Source organism: Pelophylax lessonae, assembly GCF_965119305.1.
Source record: "Pelophylax lessonae genome assembly, chromosome: 10".
NCBI lineage: Eukaryota > Metazoa > Chordata > Amphibia > Anura > Ranidae > Pelophylax > Pelophylax lessonae.
The window spans coordinates 236,614,270-236,629,016 of NC_138777.1; the positions used below are offsets into that span (position 1 = coordinate 236,614,270).

Below are 14,747 nucleotides of genomic sequence, written 5' to 3' on the forward strand. Positions count from 1 at the left end.
ATAGTGGGACCGGGGCAGGATGGCTACGTTCCTACATACAGGGGGACCAAGGCAGGGTGACTACGTTCCTACATACAGTGGGACCAGGCAGGGTGGCTACATTCCTACATACAGTGGGACCAGGCAGGGTGGCTACATTCCTACATACAGTGGGACCAGGCAGGGTGGCTACGTTCCTACATATAGTGGGACCGGGGCAGGATGGCTACGTTCCTACATACAGGGGGACCAAGGCAGGGTGACTACGTTCCTACATACAGTGGGACCAGGGCAGGGTGGCTTTGTTCCTACATACAATGGGACCAAGGCAGAGTGGCTACATTCCTACATACTGGGGGACCAGGGCAGGGTGGCTACGTTCCTACATACAGTGGGACCAAGGCAGGGTGGCTACGTTCCTACATACAGGGGGACCAAGAGAGGGGGGGCTACATTCCTACATACAGGGGGACCAAGAGAGGGGGGGCTACGTTCCTACATACAGTGGGACCAAGGCAGGGTGGCTACGTTCCTACATACAGGGGGACCAAGGCAGGGTGACTACGTTCCTACATACAGGGGGACCAGGGCAGGGTGGCTACATTCCTACATACAGGGGGACCAGGGCAGGGTGGCTACATTCCTACATACAGGGGGACCAGGGCAGGGTGGCTACATTCCTACATACAGTGGGACCAGGCAGGGTGGCTACATTCCTACATACAGTGGGACCAGGCAGGGTGGCTACATTCCTACATACAGTGGGACCAGGCAGGGTGGCTACATTCCTACATACAGTGGGACCAGGCAGGGTGGCTACATTCCTACATACAGTGGGACCAGGCAGGGTGGCTACGTTCCTACATATAGTGGGACCGGGGCAGGGTGGCTACGTTCCTACATACAGGGGGACCAAGGCAGGGTGACTACGTTCCTACATACAGTGGGACCAGGGCAGGGTGGCTACGTTCCTACATACAGTGGGACCAAGAGAGGGGGGGCTACATTCCTACATACAGTGGGACCAAGAGAGGGGGGGCTACGTTCCTACATACAGTGGGACCAAGGCAGGGTGGCTACGTTCCTACATACAGTGGGACCAGGGCAGGGTGGCTTTGTTCCTACATACAATGGGACCAAGGCAGAGTGGCTACATTCCTACATACTGGGGGACCAGGGCAGGGTGGCTACGTTCCTACATACAGTGGGACCAAGGCAGGGTGGCTACGTTCCTACATACAGGGGGACCAGGGCAGGGTGGCTACATTCCTACATACAGGGGGACCAGGGCAGGGTGGCTACATTCCTACATACAGTGGGACCAAGGCAGGGTGGCTACATTCCTACATACAGTGGGACCAAGGCAGGGTGGCTACGTTCCTACATACAGTGGGACCAGGGCAGGGTAGCTACATTCCTACATACAGGGGGACCAGGGCAGGGTGGCTACATTCCTACATACAGGGGGACCAGGGCAGGGTGGCTACATTCCTACATACAGTGGGACCAAGGCAGGGTGGCTACATTCCTACATACAGGGGGACCAGGGCAGGGTGGCTACATTCCTACATACAGGGGGACCAGGGCAGGGTGGCTACATTCCTACATACAGGGGGACCAGGGCAGGGTGGCTACATTCCTACATACAGGGGGACCAGGGCAGGGTGGCTACATTCCTACATACAGTGGGACCAAGGCAGGGTGGCTACATTCCTACATACAGGGGGACCAAGGCAGGGTGACTACGTTCCTACATACAGGGGGACCAGGGCAGGGTGGCTACATTCCTACATACAGGGGGACCAGGGCAGGGTGGCTACATTCCTACATACAGGGGGACCAGGGCAGGGTGGCTACATTCCTACATACAGGGGGACCAGGGCAGGGTGGCTACATTCCTACATACAGTGGGACCAAGGCAGGGTGGCTACGTTCCTACATACAGTGGGACCAGGGCAGGGTAGCTACATTCCTACATACAGTTGGACATGGAGAATGACCGTAGCCACCCTCTAACAGGAAGTCCGATCACAGCAGCAAAAAAAGGAATTTTGAGGAGGCTGAGAGCAACAGAAGGGACTTTTTTTGTTACGAGTTCCTAAAGGAAGCGGTGTGATTTCTGGTTGTCCTCTCATGAACCTGTGTATGGAGGAGCTCAGACATTGTATGATTTGTATTACTCACACCTGGATAATCTCCTCACCCCTCTCGGACCGATTCTGGGGAAGGTGTTCTATATTCTGCATTCCGGGGTGGACGATGTGGCTGGAATCCGAGGCTTGGCGTTTTATCTCCAGGATCAATCTTCTGGTCCTAACCACAAAGTCCTCAACATTCTCCCATCACCGGACATCATCCAATGCCCTGCTGATTCCCCTTAGTGCTCTCTTCTTATCTGGCGATTCAGTCACATGATCCGTCAGTCACATGATCCGTCACCTCTCCTCATACTGGGAGCCATTGTCTTCATTACTAACTTTAATCTGCTTGTTTTGCACTCTGATGCCTCTTTCTGACCTCAATCGTGTTAATTTTCAATAAAACCTGAACATTTTCTTTATATCCCTTATTTCAGGTCCAGTGATGTCATCCCTGGGTCTCTGTGCTTGTCTATGCAATGTGTCGTCCTTACACTGGTTGTTGGGTGAAGTGTGGTCCTTACACTGGTTGTTGGGTGAAGTGTGGTCCTTACACTGGTTGTTGGGTGAAGTGGGGTCCTTCACACTGGTTGTTGGTGGGTGAAGTGTGGTCCTTCACACTGGTTGTTGGTGGGTGAAGTGTGCTCCTTCACACTGGTTGTTGGTGGGTGAAGTGTGCTCCTTCACACTGGTTGTTGGTGGGTGAAGTGGGGTCCTTCACACTGGTTGTTGGTGGGTGAAGTGGGGTCCTTCACACTGGTGATGTCATAGCTGGAGTTTTTGCTTTAACCCCCTGTATAATTTTGAGATTGTCTCCGAAAATCCAGTCAGCACTGCGCCATCTGTACGCGCCCCCCCCCCCCCCCCCCCCCCGCGCCGCACTGTCAATGTCATTCTGCCTCGGAGGAGGTTAATGTGAGGTTCTGTCTTCCTCGGCATTGTCTCTAATTCCAGCCTGCAGCTATTCTGCTATTTTGGTGTCTAATCCCCGTCGTCTGGCGGCACCATCATCTGTGGTGTCACTTAGAGGGAAGTAAATCCTGTTCTCCTCGGTCATCTCCTCTGGTGTGAATATTACAGGATGGCTTTAGAAAGGTTTTCTTTTCCTGGCACAGCAGCTTCCAGGGCCGACCGTCAGGTAAAATCCTGGCTGGTTGCTGGTCTTACCCCGTAATCCTCTAATCTCCTCCCAGTGCGCTGCCTGCCTTTCCTTCTGAAGTGGGATTGTCCTTGCCGTTTTGTGGTTTTATTATAATGTCTCGAATTAGGATGGAACTTATGAGACCTTAAGGGAAACCATCTAATTGTTTTTTAGTCTCCAGGGGTCCTGCAGTGTATGGCTCTCCCAATAGGAATGAAGGGGGGCGCGTGTGCAGGTTTAACAGGACCTAACATTTTTAGAATGTAGACTCAGTGCAGATTGTTGGATTTAGGGGTTTGGCTCTGGGTCTCTCCGGGAGCCTGGGCTGAGGTTTTGGCTCTGGGTCTCTCCGGGAGCCTGGGCTGAGGTTTTGGCTCTGGGTCTCTCCAGGAGCCTGGGCTGAGGTTTTGGCTCTGGGTCTCTTTGGGAGCCTGGGCTGAGGTTTTGGCTCTGGGTCTCTCCGGGAGCCTGGGCTGAGGTTTTGGCTCTGGGTCTCTCCGGGAGCCTGGGCTGAGGTTTTGGCTCTGGCTCTCTCTCTCCAGGAGCCTGGGCTGAGGAGGTTTGGCTCTGGGTCTCTCTCCGGGAGCCTGGGCTGAGGAGGTTTGGCTCTGGGTCTCTTTCCGGGAGCCTGGGCTGAGGAGGTTTGGCTCTGGGTCTCTTTCCGGGAGCCTGGGCTGAGGAGGTTTGGCTCTGGGTCTCTCTCCGGGAGCCTTGGCTGAGGTTTGGCTCCGGGTCTCTCCAGGAGCCTGGGCTGAGGTTTTGGCTCTGGGTCTCTCCGGGAGCCTGGGCTGAGGTTTTGGCTCTGGCTCTCTCTCTCCGGGAGCCTGGGCTGAGGTTTGGCTCTGGGTCTCTCTCCGGGAGCCTGGGCTGAGGAGGTTTGGCTCTGGGTCAATCTCCGGGAGCCTGGGCTGAGGAGGTTTGGCTCTGGGTCAATCTCCGGGAGCCTGGGCTGAGGAGGTTTGGATCTGGGTCAATCTCCGGGAGCCTGGCCTGAGGAGGTTTGGCTCTGGGTCTCTCCGGGAGCCTGGCCTGAGGAGGTTTGGCTCTGGGTCTCTCCGGGAGCCTGGCCTGAGGAAGTTTGGCTCTGGGTCTCTGCGGGAGCCTGGCCTGAGGAGGTTTGGGTGTCTCTGGGAGCCTGGCCTGAGGAGGTTTGGCTCTGGGAGCCTGGGCTGAGGAGGTTTGGCTCTGGGTCTCTTCGGGAGCCTGGGCTTAGGAGGTTTGGCTCTGGGTCTCTTCGGGAGCCTGGGCTGAGGAGGTTTGGCTCTGGGTCTCTTCGGGAGCCTGGGCTGAGGAGGTTTGGCTCTGGGTCTCTTCGGGAGCCTGGGCTGGGGTTTGGCCCTGGGTCTCTCTCCGGGAGCCTGGGCTGAGGTTTGGCTCTGGGTCTCTCTCCGGGAGCCTGGGCTGAGGAGGTTTGGCTCTGGGTCTCTTTCCGGGAGCCTGGGCTGAGGAGGTTTGGCTCTGGGTCTCTTTCCGGGAGCCTGGGCTGAGGAGGTTTGGCTCTGGGTCAATCTCCGGGAGCCTGGCCTGAGGAGGTTTGGCTCTGGGTCAATCTCCGGGAGCCTGGCCTGAGGAGGTTTGGCTCTGGGTCAATCTCCGGGAGCCTGGCCTGAGGAGGTTTGGCTCTGGGTCAATCTCCGGGAGCCTGGGCTGAGGAGGTTTGGCTCTGGGTCTCTCCGGGAGCCTGGGCTGAGGAGGTTTGGGTCTCTCTGGGAGCCTGGCCTGAGGAGGTTTGGCTCTGGGTCTCTTCGGGAGCTTGGGCTGAGGAGGTTTGGCTCTGGGTCTCTTCGGGAGCCTGGGCTGGGGTTTGGCCCTGGGTCTCTCTCCGGGAGCCTGGGCTGGGGTTTGGCCCTGGGTCTCTCTCCGGGAGCCTGGCCTGAGGAGGTTTGGGTCTCTCTGGGAGCCTGGGCTGAGGAGGTTTGGCTCTGGGAGCCTGGGCTGAGGAGGTTTGGCTCTGGGTCTCTTCGGGAGCCTGGGCTGAGGAGGTTTGGCTCTGGGTCTCTTCGGGAGCCTGGGCTGGGGTTTGGCCCTGGGTCTCTCTCCGGGAGCCTGGGCTGGGGTTTGGCCCTGGGTCTCTCTCCGGGAGCCTGGCCTGAGGAGGTTTGGGTCTCTCTGGGAGCCTGGCCTGAGGAGGTTTGGCTCTGGGAGCCTGGCCTGAGGAGGTTTGGCTCTGGGAGCCTGGCCTGAGGAGGTTTGGCTCTGGGAGCCTGGGCTGAGGAGGTTTGGCTCTGGGAGCCTGGGCTGAGGAGGTTTGGCTCTGGGAGCCTGGGCTGAGGAGGTTTGGCTCTGGGAGCCTGGGCTGAGGAGGTTTGGCTCTGGGAGCCTGGGCTGAGGAGGTTTGGCTCTGGGAGCCTGGGCTGAGGAGGTTTGGCTCTGGGTCTCTTTGGGAGCCTGGGCTGAGGAGGTTTGGCTCTGGGTCTCTTTGGGAGCCTGGGCTGAGGAGGTTTGGCTCTGGGTCAATCTCCGGGAGCCTGGGCTGAGGAGGTTTGGGTCAATCTCCGGGAGCCTGGGCTGAGGAGGTTTGGGTCTCTCTGGGAGCCTGGCCTGAGGAGGTTTGGCTCTGGGAGCCTGGGCTGAGGAGGTTTGGCTCTGGGAGCCTGGGCTGAGGAGGTTTGGCTCTGGGAGCCTGGGCTGAGGAGGTTTGGCTCTGGGAGCCTGGGCTGAGGAGGTTTGGCTCTGGGAGCCTGGGCTGAGGAGGTTTGGCTCTGGGAGCCTGGGCTGAGGAGGTTTGGCTCTGGGAGCCTGGGCTGAGGAGGTTTGGCTCTGGGAGCCTGGGCTGAGGAGGTTTGGCTCTGGGAGCCTGGGCTGAGGAGGTTTGGCTCTGGGTCAATCTCCGGGAGCCTGGGCTGAGGAGGTTTGGCTCTGGGTCAATCTCTGGGAGCCTGGGCTGAGGAGGTTTGGCTCTGGGAGCCTGGGCTGAGGAGGTTTGGGTCTCTTCGGGAGCCTGGGCTGAGGAGGTTTGGCTCTGGGTCTCTTCGGGAGCCTGGGCTGAGGAGGTTTGGCTCTGGGTCTCTTCGGGAGCCTGGGCTGAGGAGGTTTGGCTCTGGGTCTCTTCGGGAGCCTGGGCTGGGGTTTGGCTCTGGGTCTCTTCGGGAGCCTGGGCTGGGGTTTGGCCCTGGGTCTCTCTCCGGGAGCCTGGGCTGGGGTTTGGCCCTGGGTCTCTCTCCGGGAGCCTGGCCTGAGGAGGTTTGGGTCTCTCTGGGAGCCTGGGCTGAGGAGGTTTGGCTCTGGGAGCCTGGGCTGAGGAGGTTTGGCTCTGGGTCTCTTTGGGAGCCTGGGCTGAGGAGGTTTGGCTCTGGGTCAATCTCCGGGAGCCTGGGCTGAGGAGGTTTGGCTCTGGGTCAATCTCCGGGAGCCTGGGCTGAGGAGGTTTGGCTCTGGGTCAATCTCCGGGAGCCTGGGCTGAGGAGGTTTGGCTCTGGGTCAATCTCCGGGAGCCTGGGCTGAGGAGGTTTGGCTCTGGGTCAATCTCCGGGAGCCTGGGCTGAGGAGGTTTGGCTCTGGGTCAATCTCCGGGAGCCTGGGCTGAGGAGGTTTGGCTCTGGGAGCCTGGGCTGAGGAGGTTTGGCTCTGGGTCTCTTCGGGAGCCTGGGCTGAGGAGGTTTGGCTCTGGGAGCCTGGGCTGAGGAGGTTTGGCTCTGGGTCTCTTCGGGAGCCTGGGCTGAGGAGGTTTGGCTCTGGGAGCCTGGGCTGAGGAGGTTTGGCTCTGGGTCTCTTCGGGAGCCTGGGCTGAGGAGGTTTGGCTCTGGGTCTCTTCGGGAGCCTGGGCTGAGGAGGTTTGGCTCTGGGTCTCTCTCCGGGAGCCTGGGCTGGGGTTTGGCCCTGGGTCTCTCTCTGGGAGCCTGGGCTGAGGAGGTTTGGCTCTGGGAGCCTGGGCTGAGGAGGTTTGGCTCTGGGTCTCTTCGGGAGCCTGGGCTGAGGAGGTTTGGCTCTGGGTCTCTTCGGGAGCCTGGGCTGAGGAGGTTTGGCTCTGGGTCTCTTCGGGAGCCTGGGCTGAGGAGGTTTGGCTCTGGGTCTCTCTCCGGGAGCCTGGGCTGGGGTTTGGCCCTGGGTCTCTCTCCGGGAGCCTGGCCTGAGGAGGTTTGGGTCTCTCTGGGAGCCTGGGCTGAGGAGGTTTGGCTCTGGGAGCCTGGGCTGAGGAGGTTTGGCTCTGGGTCTCTTCGGGAGCCTGGGCTGAGGAGGTTTGGCTCTGGGTCTCTTCGGGAGCCTGGGCTGAGGAGGTTTGGCTCTGGGTCAATCTCCCAGGAGCCTGGGCTGGGCTTCTAAAGATCAGTTTAGTGTTGGTCTCCAGGAGTCTGGACTAGGCTCAGCTTACCTGGAAGGATCCTCATTTGCTGTGCTGTTTGTTTCCAACAGTAAAAGCAGAGTAAGACATCACTTCCCATTCCGTGGTCTTCTCATGATATCAGTGACTCCATGGTGTGTAATTTTTACATTTCTCACGCCTGAACACGATGCTCTTTGTACATATGGAGATACGGTACATTTACATATTTATAGGGTGACAGTGATTTCTGAGTGTAGCCTTGTGGAAAGGATTAGAGGAGGGAAGCCATGAAGCCACGTTTTATTCTGTCCACCCGACGTTCAGGCTTCTGTTAGTGTTGTATTTCAGTGACTGATCGAATATTAACGTCTCACCAAGACCAGAAATGAGCAGTTCTGAGAAGTGATGACTGCATTCCTTTTCTTTAGTTTTTTCCCTTTTTCATCTGTTGATCCTGCCAGTAACACACTGGGGTGACAATGCTCAGTGTATTGTATCTGTGGAGGAGAAAGTTGTCACCCGAAGAGCCAGACTAGCGCAGCACCAATGTATGTGGTGTGAATGACCCTCCATGGGTGCGAACCCTGCGGCCCTCCAGCTGACCGTCAACCTTGCAATGCCTCATGGGACTTGTAGTTCCGCAGCAGCGGGGGGGGGGGGGGGTCACAGGTTGAGCACCCATTAGAGTGCAGCACTGAACATTTTCAGTGCACTTAATTTCTTTCTGGCAGGATCAACGGGTTTATTTTTTAGACTTATTGAACAGATATAACAAAACGCTTTCATGCTCAGTTCACACTACGGAGACCTGAAACGTGCACTAATTATGTTGTGACTTCCTGGCGATTTGCTGGCGACTTAAGTGCTACTTTGATGCGACTATCAGGAACGTTTGTAATCTTCCTGTAATGTTGGATCCAGATCACATCAATATGGATGAGAATCTTACTTGAAGGCGACTTCCATTAAAGGCTATGGGCACAAGTTGCATAGAAGTCGCCTAAAGTAGTAAAGGAACCTTTTCTAAAGTCGGAGCGACTTCAGTAGTATTTGTGATGTCTCTCATTGACTAACATGGGATTTCACATGTTATGCGACTTGCGGTCTCACAAGTCGCAGCAGTGTGAACCGAGTCGAAGACCAAAAGGAAGCAAGTAGGCTTCTTTCACACTTGTGTGACTTAGGATCTGATTTGTGAAACTCAGTCGCAGGACATGTGAAAGTCAATGTAACTCTTGTAAGAACCATTCCAGTTGACACGTCAAGTTTCTGCGACTTTAGAAAAGGTTTATGCAGTGCTTTGATCCGACTTTGACACGACTTCAATGCCAGAGAGTTTTGGGCTCCTTTTTTACATTCGTGCATCTCATTGCACAATTTCCAGTGCGACTTTGATGTGACTATACTTTGGATCAAAATAGTACAGCAACCTTTTCTAAAGTCACAGCGACTTCTGTAGTGTCAGTAGGAATGGCTCTCATAGAATTACATTGAATATTGCATGTTCTGCGACTTGGGGTCTGACAAGTCAGACCCCAAGTCGCAGAAGCCTTTGTTAGCACTGCTGCTGCTTCAAAGTTGTGTGACTTGGAATCCGACATCACTGTGCGACTTCATCGTCGCTTGCATATGACTTTTAACAGAAGTCGAGGCAAGTCATATCAAAGTCGCACCAAAGTGGAGCAGGATCCTTTTTCAAAGTTGTAGCGACTTGAGTTGCATGGATTAGAACTGTTCAATTGTTAATAGGACATTACTTGTCATGCAACTTTGAACTCTCAAGTCGCATGACAAGTTGTGGCAGTTTCCTTTCACATCAGCTGACTCCAAAGTTGTGCGATTTTTATTTTTTTCCAGCGCATCTTTTGCAGTCCGACTTTGATACCACTTTGAAGTGAGTTTGAAAAGACTTGTGCAACTCCAAACTAGCATGATTTCCAGTGCGATTTTGGAGTCTGTTTAAGTAGTGCAGGAAATGTTTCATCGCAAACAACATAGATTAGAACAGGTGCCATTGAAATGGGCTGCGACTGTGTTGTACTAGTGTGAACGGAGCTGAAGGAAAGCTGATTGTTGGGTTGTGCATACACCTCTATCATTCCACAATACAATATCCTTCATCAGCCAATAAGAATCCCTCTGCCTGGTCAGATTACAGGGCAGGGTGGCGGTACCTGGACACCGGCTGTGCCGGCCCTGGGCCGACTGGGCTGGTGCCGTCCCTGGCCCTCATGAGCCGGGTGTCTCACAGAGCTCTGCTCTTTCCTGTCTCTGCTTCCCTCCAGCAGCTGTTTATCAGAGCGATGTGCAGAGGACGGAGAGCAGCTGCCTGGCAGCGCCCGGCTCATCACAGAGGATGTCAGTTAGGACCGGATGGCTGTGAAGTGCGTCTCTGCCAGCGGGGGAGTCGCAGCTGCCAGACTCCTGTGTTTCCTCTGCTGCCCACACAGCCAGCCGCTCACTTCTCATTCAGCTCCTCTCTAGAAATAGGAAGAGGAGCCGCAACCCCGTCTGCTGTGCCTGCACACCGCCAGGGAACAGAACATGGGGGGGCAGACGCTGGATGACTTGTATTGTGTCCCATCATTGATGTCAGTGGGAGGAATAGTGCCCCACCATTGGTGTCAGTGGGAGGAATAGTGCCCCATCATTGGTGTCATTGGGAGGAATAGTGCCCCATCATTGGTGTCATTGGGAGGAATAGTGCCCCATCATTGGTGTCATTGGGAGGAATAGTGCCCCATCATTGGTGTCATTGGGAGGAATAGTGCCCCATCATTGGTGTCATTGGGAGGAATAGTGCCCCATCATTGGTGTCATTGGGGGGAATAGTGCCCCATCATTGGTGTCAGTGGGGGGAATAGTGCCCCATCATTGGTGTCAGTGGGGGGAATAGTGCCCCATCATTGGTGTCAGTGGGAGGAATAGTGCCCCATCATTGGTGTCAGTGGGAGGAATAGTGCCCCATCATTGGTGTCAGTGGGAGGAATAGTGCCCCATCATTGGTGTCAGTGGGAGGAATAGTGCCCCATCATTGGTGTCAGTGGGAGGAATAGTGCCCCATCATTGGTGTCAGTGGGAGGAATAGTGCCCCATCATTGGTGTCAGTGGGAGGAATAGTGCCCCATCATTGGTGTCAGTGGGAGGAATAGTGCCCCATCATTGGTGTCAGTGGGAGGAATAGTGCCCCATCATTGGTGTCAGTGGGAGGAATAGTGCCCCATCATTGGTGTCAGTGGGAGGAATAGTGCCCCATCATTGGTGTCTGTGGGAGGAATAGTGCCCCATCATTGGTGTCTGTGGGAGGAATAGTGCCCCATCATTGGTGTCTGTGGGAGGAATAGTGCCCCATCATTGGTGTCTGTGGGAGGAATAGTGCCCCATCATTGGTGTCTGTGGGAGGAATAGTGCCCCATCATTGGTGTCTGTGGGAGGAATAGTGCCCCATCATTGGTGTCTGTGGGAGGAATAGTGCCCCATCATTGGTGTCTGTGGGAGGAATAGTGCCCCATCATTGGTGTCTGTGGGAGGAATAGTGCCCCATCATTGGTGTCAGTGGGAGGAATAGTGCCCCATCATTGGTGTCAGTGGGAGGAAAAGTGCCCCATCATTGGTGTCAGTGGGGGGAATAGTGCCCCATCATTGGTGTCAGTGGGGGGAATAGTGCCCCGTCAGTGGGAGGAATAGTGCCCCATCATTGGTGTCAGTGGGAGGAATAGTGCCCCATCATTGGTATCAGTGGGAGGAATAGTGCCCCGTCAGTGGGAGGAATAGTGCCCCATCATTGGTGTCAGTGGGAGGAATGACGCCCCAAGTGCCAGATAAGAGCAATAATATTGCAAGAGCTCAATTTTTAATGCATCCGTACATGGATTGCATTCTTTTTTTGCCCTAGGGTGACAACGTTGCAGTACGGTGGGTGAACGTCGTCACCCTGGGACAGGAAGGGTTACTGGCGGAATCACTGGATATAAATAAAGGAGAAGAGCTGGAATTAGGAAATCTAATGCAGTCACCTCATCGGAGGACACCAAAGCGTCAATCTGACATGTTTGTTCTTTGGATTGGGGACATGTAAAGAGAGCTGTCCCTTTTGCCCTGGGGGGGTCTCAGAATGACGGTCCGGGGTCTGGGTGACGTGGGCTTGTTCTCCTCTAGTAACGTTTCCCCTTTTTCTCTATTTTTAGAGAGATTCCTCTTTTGTTTTCACTCAGTGACTTCCCCTCCCGGAGTTTCCAGGTGAGGTTGTTTGGCACGGTGTGACCGGCGTTCATGCGTTGTGATTGTGTACAGAGTGATGATGGCAACCAGGAAGTCCAACCGACACTTGCATGTTCAGCGGCTGCTCGGTGACCCGGCTCCAGGGTGACAACATAACTTTACCTGCCTGCTATAGACATCTGCAGCTTGGAAATATATATATATATAATTATATACACACACCCTTTCCATTGTTATGTTGCAGCCCCTTTTACTCAGTACTTTATTGAAGCCGCTTTGGCAGCAGTTAGTTAGAAGTCCTGAGCGCTGTGGAAGAGGTTTTTATTTTTGTTCAATTCAGCTTTCCCTCAACTCTGACCAGTTTTCCAGTCCCACCATCATGCTTCACAGTTGGGATGGTATTGGGCAGGTAATGAGTGGTGGCTGGTTTCCTCTAGACATGTATTGTTTAGAATTGAGGCAAAACAGTTCAGTCTTGGTTTCATCAGACCAGAGAATCTTCATGTGGGGTCGGGGAGACTTGTGAGGGCTCCTGTGGGGTGTTTGGGCCAATGTGCGTGGTCTCCACTGCAGGGGGGGGGGGGGGGGGGGGGTTCTGGCAAAGTGAGATGGCTCCTTTGGGGGAGGTCAGGCGGTCTTGCGTGCAGGTTCCTGTGGGAGGAGGGCGGGGGGTGTCGGTCTGATGTGCGAGGGCTCCGGTGGGGTCTTACAAGAGTAATTTCCTCCTTTATTAATGGTTTTACACCTCTGGGTTCCGGGTGGTGGAACTCATCCTTCTGCTTTCTCTTCCAGGCTTCCGATGTCCTATATGCTCCAAGGCCGTGGCCTCTGATGAAATGGAGATGCACTTTATTATGTGTCTAAGTAAACCTCGGCTGTCCTATAATGGTATGTACCTATATATTCTTTAATGTGCTACACATGGATTTAATGTTCCTCTTTTCTCATTTAAAAGCTTAGTTCATCTCCATCCCCCCCCCCCCCCCCCCTATGTACCAATATACTATTAATGTTCCTTGGTTGCAGAAAAATAAAAGCTTTCTTTGATTTTAGAACAAGGCCTTACCTTAGCCCTGCTGTGTTCATAGAAAACATCAGGACTTCCTGGTATGTAGATTTAGGACCTAGAAACCAGTAAGACACAGGAAGCGGTTCACCCGATGACCTCATTAGCCACCTTCACCCATCAACTGTTTGCACGGCATCCCCAGCATCCCTCCAGGCATGCATTCGCTTGCCTTGTTAATGTAGGCTGCTATGTTTGCACGGCATCCCTCCAGACAGGCCCGGGCCGCATGCTAAACTCTTTGGGGCCGCATGTAGCTCGTAAGTTTGACACCCCTAATGTAGTGCAAGGGCCTGCCTGATTGGATACGGAATGAGTGGATAGATAGGTGGGCCCTCCTATTCCATAATTTTGGTAAATCTAAAGGAAGTTATACAGAGATTGTACAGAGTGAACTTAGCCTTTAGGTGGCTCTGAAAAATTTCCAACGTAGATGTTCTTCCTACAGTCATATCACACTGCACCTCGATTAATGCATAGCACTGTGTTAGACATTTGTTCCACACAATGGTTGTCCAGCAATCCCCATTGGAAACTGCCAGCCATTTGTGAGTGACACCAGGCAGCTTATGGTGTCACCCAACCTCCTGCCACACAAGGGCACAGAGAATTTCCCAGTCAGGCTTTGCAAATAAGACAGACAAGGTGTGGAAGGACTGAGGGACAATCTGAGTTGTATGGTCGATGTTTCCAATGCTGATTGCTGAACTACCGGAGTGCGGACGTTATGGAGAACTTCTACTGCTTGTAAAGAAGGTTACCCTCCGCCCTCTGCGCTTGTCACAGATCTTTTCTGTGTTACTACAATAGCTCAATAATCTACTACATGTGACACTACTTCCTGCGTTCTCTATACCAGCTTTTCCTCAGCTGAGGATCCACAGCCCCATAGGGGTTCCCTAAGAGGTCCCCAGAGGTTCCACCCCAGGGCTGCCATTGCAGCAGATTTATATTTGGTAGCTTTAGTCTTCCTCCAACAGCTACATCTGAGTACTGCTAGGCTGGTATCAGTCCAACCTGGCCAGATCCTTAAGTCAGGCATAAAATGTGAACAAAGCAAATCCCTCTATAGTGTGTACTTGTCTCAGTCCAAAGCACTAAGTGTTATTCCTGTCTGCTGCCTCCTTCCTCTGCTATCTGTATCAGTCCCCTCCTCTTCCTACCTTCCTTCCTTCCCCTCTCCTCTTCCTCTTCCTTCCTCCCCCTCTCCTCTTCCTACCTTCCTTCCTCCCCCTCTCCTCTTCCTACCTTCCTTCCTCCCCCCTCTCCTCTTCCTACCTTCCTTCCTCCTCTCCTCTTCCTACCTTCCTTCCTCCCCCCTCTCCTCTTCCTACCTCCCCTCTCCTCTTCCTACCTTCCTTCCTCCCCCCTCTCTTCCTTCCTTCCTTCCTCCCCCCTCTCCTCTTCCTACCTTCCTTCCTCCCCCTCTCCTCTTCCTACCTTCCTTCCTCCCCCCTCTCCTCTTCCTACCTTCCTTCCTTCCCCCTCTCCTCTTCCTACCTTCCTTCCCCTCTCCTCTTCCTACCTTCCTTCCTTCCCCCTCTCCTCTTCCTACCTTCCTTCCTTCCCCCCTCTCCTCTTCCTTCCTTCCTTCCTTCCCCCCTCTCCTCTTCCTACCTTCCTTCCTTCCCTCCTCTCCTCTTCCTACCTTCCTTCCTTCCCCCTCTCCTCTTCCTACCTTCCTTCCTTCCTCTCCTCCTCTCCTCTTCCTACCTTCCTTCCTTCCCCTCTCCTCTTCCTACCTTCCTTCCTTCCCCCTCTCCTCTTCCTACCTTCCTTCCTTCCCCCTCTCCTCTTCCTACCTTCCTTCCTTCCCCCCTCTCCTCTTCCTTCCTTCCTTCCTTCCCCCTCTCCTCTTCCTTCCTTCCTTCCCCCTCTCCTCTTCCTTCCTTCCTTCCTTCCTTCCCCCCTCTCCTCTTCCTACCTTCCTTCCTTCCT

At 54.5% G+C, this 14,747-nt stretch overlaps 1 protein-coding gene across 2 annotated transcripts in view; it reads left to right on the forward strand.

Annotated features, from left to right (window-relative positions):
• The window catches only part of ZNRF1 (zinc and ring finger 1), a 50,220-nt gene that overhangs the window by 22,100 nt on the left and 13,373 nt on the right, over positions 1–14,747 (forward strand). For both annotated transcript variants that reach the window (XR_014225766.1, XM_082269616.1), the window contains exon 2: positions 12,536–12,631. Coding sequence is in view for 1 of the 2 variants with exons in the window: in XM_082269616.1 (XP_082125742.1) it covers positions 12,536–12,631 (96 nt within the window). In the remaining variant the exon portion in view is untranslated. The remainder of the gene's footprint in view (positions 1–12,535; positions 12,632–14,747) is intronic.